Here is a 3,031-nt window from a genome sequence, read left to right as displayed (position 1 = left end):
CCCACTGCAACTCCCTCTTTTCCCCAGACACCCCAAGCCCCAGCACTGCTGTAGAGGGGCTGGTGGTGCTGAGTTGCAGCTGGGCTGGGGTGTGTTTGTGAACAGATTTCCTGAGCCCTTCTCTTTTCCACCCACAGGGCTCTGTCCTTTCTCAGCCTTCTCCTTTTTGTCTCTATCCCTCTTTGTCCCTCAGGCCAACCAGTGGGGAGGGCTTCACTCATCCTAGTCAGCTATGCTAAAGCTGGTTGTCTTCATCACTTCCAGAAGCAAACCATTGCAGCTCAGGAGGTGGGTTTGACAATGTTTAGAGTAAAAAGTATTTCAAGGAGCACTTCTCAGGAGTTTCTCAAGCATGGACTTTCCCTGGCTGTTAACTCAGGCATGTCCTGGGCATTGCCTATGCCCCTGACCCCGCTCTTGTCCCACCTCATCCCCAGCTGCCCCAGGGACACCCCTCCTGGTGCCCGGCAGTGCTGAGCATGGAGCCCCACAAGTACAGCTGGCCATGCAGAGGTCTTGCAGCTCAGCTGGGTGGACAGTAGGGCAGCCCCAAAGCCCTCATGAACCACCGTTGAAGCAGGGAGGATGGGAAATGAATGGTCCTCCCTATTCTTTTCCTTTCTTCCCTGCACAGTGTCTCCTGCATGCTGCCTGATTGATGCACAGGTACACTTTTCTTTAATTTACTTTTTCCTTCTTTGTCACCTTCTCCTCTACTGTTTCACACACAACGTGGGTTCAAGTGTCCTCTGTCATGATCTTATTGAAAAGCCCGTCTCCATCTGAGCTGGAAACTCTTTACCTGCTCTTTGTCAATGCAAGAAATTGGCCTGCTCAGGGCAGGAATAATCTCCTCTGAAGGGCAGTGTTTCACCCAGCTGAGACCACTCACCCTGTGCTGTGCTCAGCTTTCTCCTAGTTGAAAAAAGCATATCTGCCTTGATATTTTTACAGAAACAATGTGTTTCAAATCATGGCACTAGTTTTCCTTGAGACACTGTTTCCTTGTCAGAGAGCAAAGGATCTCAGTTCTCAGCAGCTTATTCTGATTATGTTGAGGAAACTACTGAGCATGAGAACACAGGTCAAAATGTGAGCAAATGCATATGATGTTTTTATTCCAGTCTGAAGAAGAGGCAGCTCTGCAAGGCAAGTCACTCCTGTGGTCAGAGGGAGTGCTCTTGGGACAAGAAGGTTTTGCCTTCTTGTCCCGGTTTTCCCCTTTTGATGTGGAGGGAGGCAAAAATGAACTATGAACAAAGGAAAAGTAAATGAGATTTCAGTTGGTTTGGGGTTTTTAGCAGCAATGTCCCTCACAGATTTTCTTCAGCTTAATGCAGAAATACATGTATTTTCTCACAGGCTTCCTTCCTGGCAAGTGGGAAAAGAAAGATAAACAAAGCTGTATGGAAAAACACAAAGAGGACAATCAGACATCTCCCATGGAGTTCCTGCTGCTGGGAATGGGGAATACGCCCACACTCCAGATTCCTCTCTTCCTACTATCACTCATCATTTATTTGGTGACTGTGATTGGGAATATCCTCATAGTTGTGCTGGTGGTGTCAGAGCAGCATCTGCACACCCCCATGTACATTTTCCTGGGCACTCTGTCCTCCTTGGAGACCTGGTACAGCTCCACCATCCTGCCACGGCTGCTGGCTAGCTTCATAACAGGGGACAGGACCATCTCTGTTCATGGCTGTATGGCTCAGTTCTACTTCTTCAGCTCTTTTGTAGCCACTGAATGTTACCTGCTGGGGGCCATGTCCTATGACCGCTACTTGGCTATATGCCAGCCCCTCTCTATGTAAGCCTCATGACCTGGAAGATCTGTCTACAGCTGGTGGCTGCATCTTGGCTAGTGGGTATGCTGGTGTCTGCAACAGTCACAGCCTTTTTATCCCAGATGAATTTCTGTGACCATAAGACAATCGACCACTTCTTCTGTGACTTTACCCCTCTGCTGGAGCTTTCCTGCAGTGACACCAGTGTGGTCACACTCGTATCTTTCATTGTGTCTTTCCTGAGCATTATCTTCCCCTTCTTTTCTACACTGGTCTCCTATGTATGCATCATAGCTGCCATCCTGAGGATCCCATCCAGCATGGGCAGGCAGAAGGCCTTCTCCACCTGCTCCTCTCACCTCATTGCTGTCACTGTTTTCTATGTCACCCTCCTCATTGTCTACCTGCTGCCCAGAACAGCTCCGCTGAGGCAGCTCAACAAAGTGTTCTCCTTTTTCTACACCATCCTGACGCCCCTGGTCAATCCCCTCATCTATAGTCTGAGAAACAGAGAGTTCAGGGAGGCCCTGAGGAAAGTGCTCAGGAAAGTCACAGCCAGCACCTAGGGTGCACAGTAATGTTTTGTCTGCAGGAATGCATCATTTGTTCTTTTGGTTTGTGTAAGTAGTTAGGACTTTGACAGGCATGTGGTGTCCAATGCCCCAGACATTGCCTTAGGAGCATGCACTATTGAGCATGTTTCTGAGATGGGAAGGGACAAAGGGAAGAGATTTCCTTTGAGAAGGGTGTAGGAGACAATTGGGTAAACTATGCTTCTTTCTTTAAAGTTAATAACTTGCTTCTTTCTTTAAAGCCAACTGGTGATTCCTTCTTTATGTGCAGTGGAAATGTTCTCAGTTTTCTTTCTGTGAATGGAATAAAGGGATTGTTGATGAAATGTGATCTCCATCAATTCTAGAACTCTGCATGCCAGCCAGTGACTCTGGTCACTGCTGTGTTCAGTGGAGAGGCCTATTTCAGCACAGCTGCCCACCCCCATGCAGTTACTTTTCATGACCTCAGATGCTCTCAGGTCTTCCAGAACTGGTTATGTGGCTGGCACATAGAGCAAGGGACTTAGGAAGGGATCTGCTGGGCTTTAACAGCAGCAGGTGACAATGGAGGGAGGAGGGAGACGTGGGGGCATCAGAAAGTGTGCCCTACAGCACTCGCACCTACAGGCAAGGACTCCAGAGCCAGTCTGTCAGTTATGCAGCCAGTCTGAGGCTCATTATAACACAAGC

General features: G+C 48.6%; 1 protein-coding gene across 1 annotated transcript; it reads left to right on the top strand.

Annotated features, from left to right (window-relative positions):
- Window positions 1-1,406: 1,406 nt before the first annotated feature.
- LOC104256973 (olfactory receptor 6B2-like) lies at window positions 1,407-2,353 on the top strand. Its single transcript, XM_009811583.2, is given in 2 exon segments — window positions 1,407-1,803; window positions 1,806-2,353. Coding segments are annotated over 2 exon segments (945 nt in total).
- Window positions 2,354-3,031: the final 678 nt, after the last annotated feature.

Source organism: Gavia stellata, chromosome 13, assembly GCF_030936135.1.
Source record: "Gavia stellata isolate bGavSte3 chromosome 13, bGavSte3.hap2, whole genome shotgun sequence".
Lineage (NCBI taxonomy): Eukaryota > Metazoa > Chordata > Aves > Gaviiformes > Gaviidae > Gavia > Gavia stellata.
The sequence above is the reverse complement of the archived record's forward strand: the minus strand, read 5'-3'. Positions and strand labels throughout refer to the sequence as shown.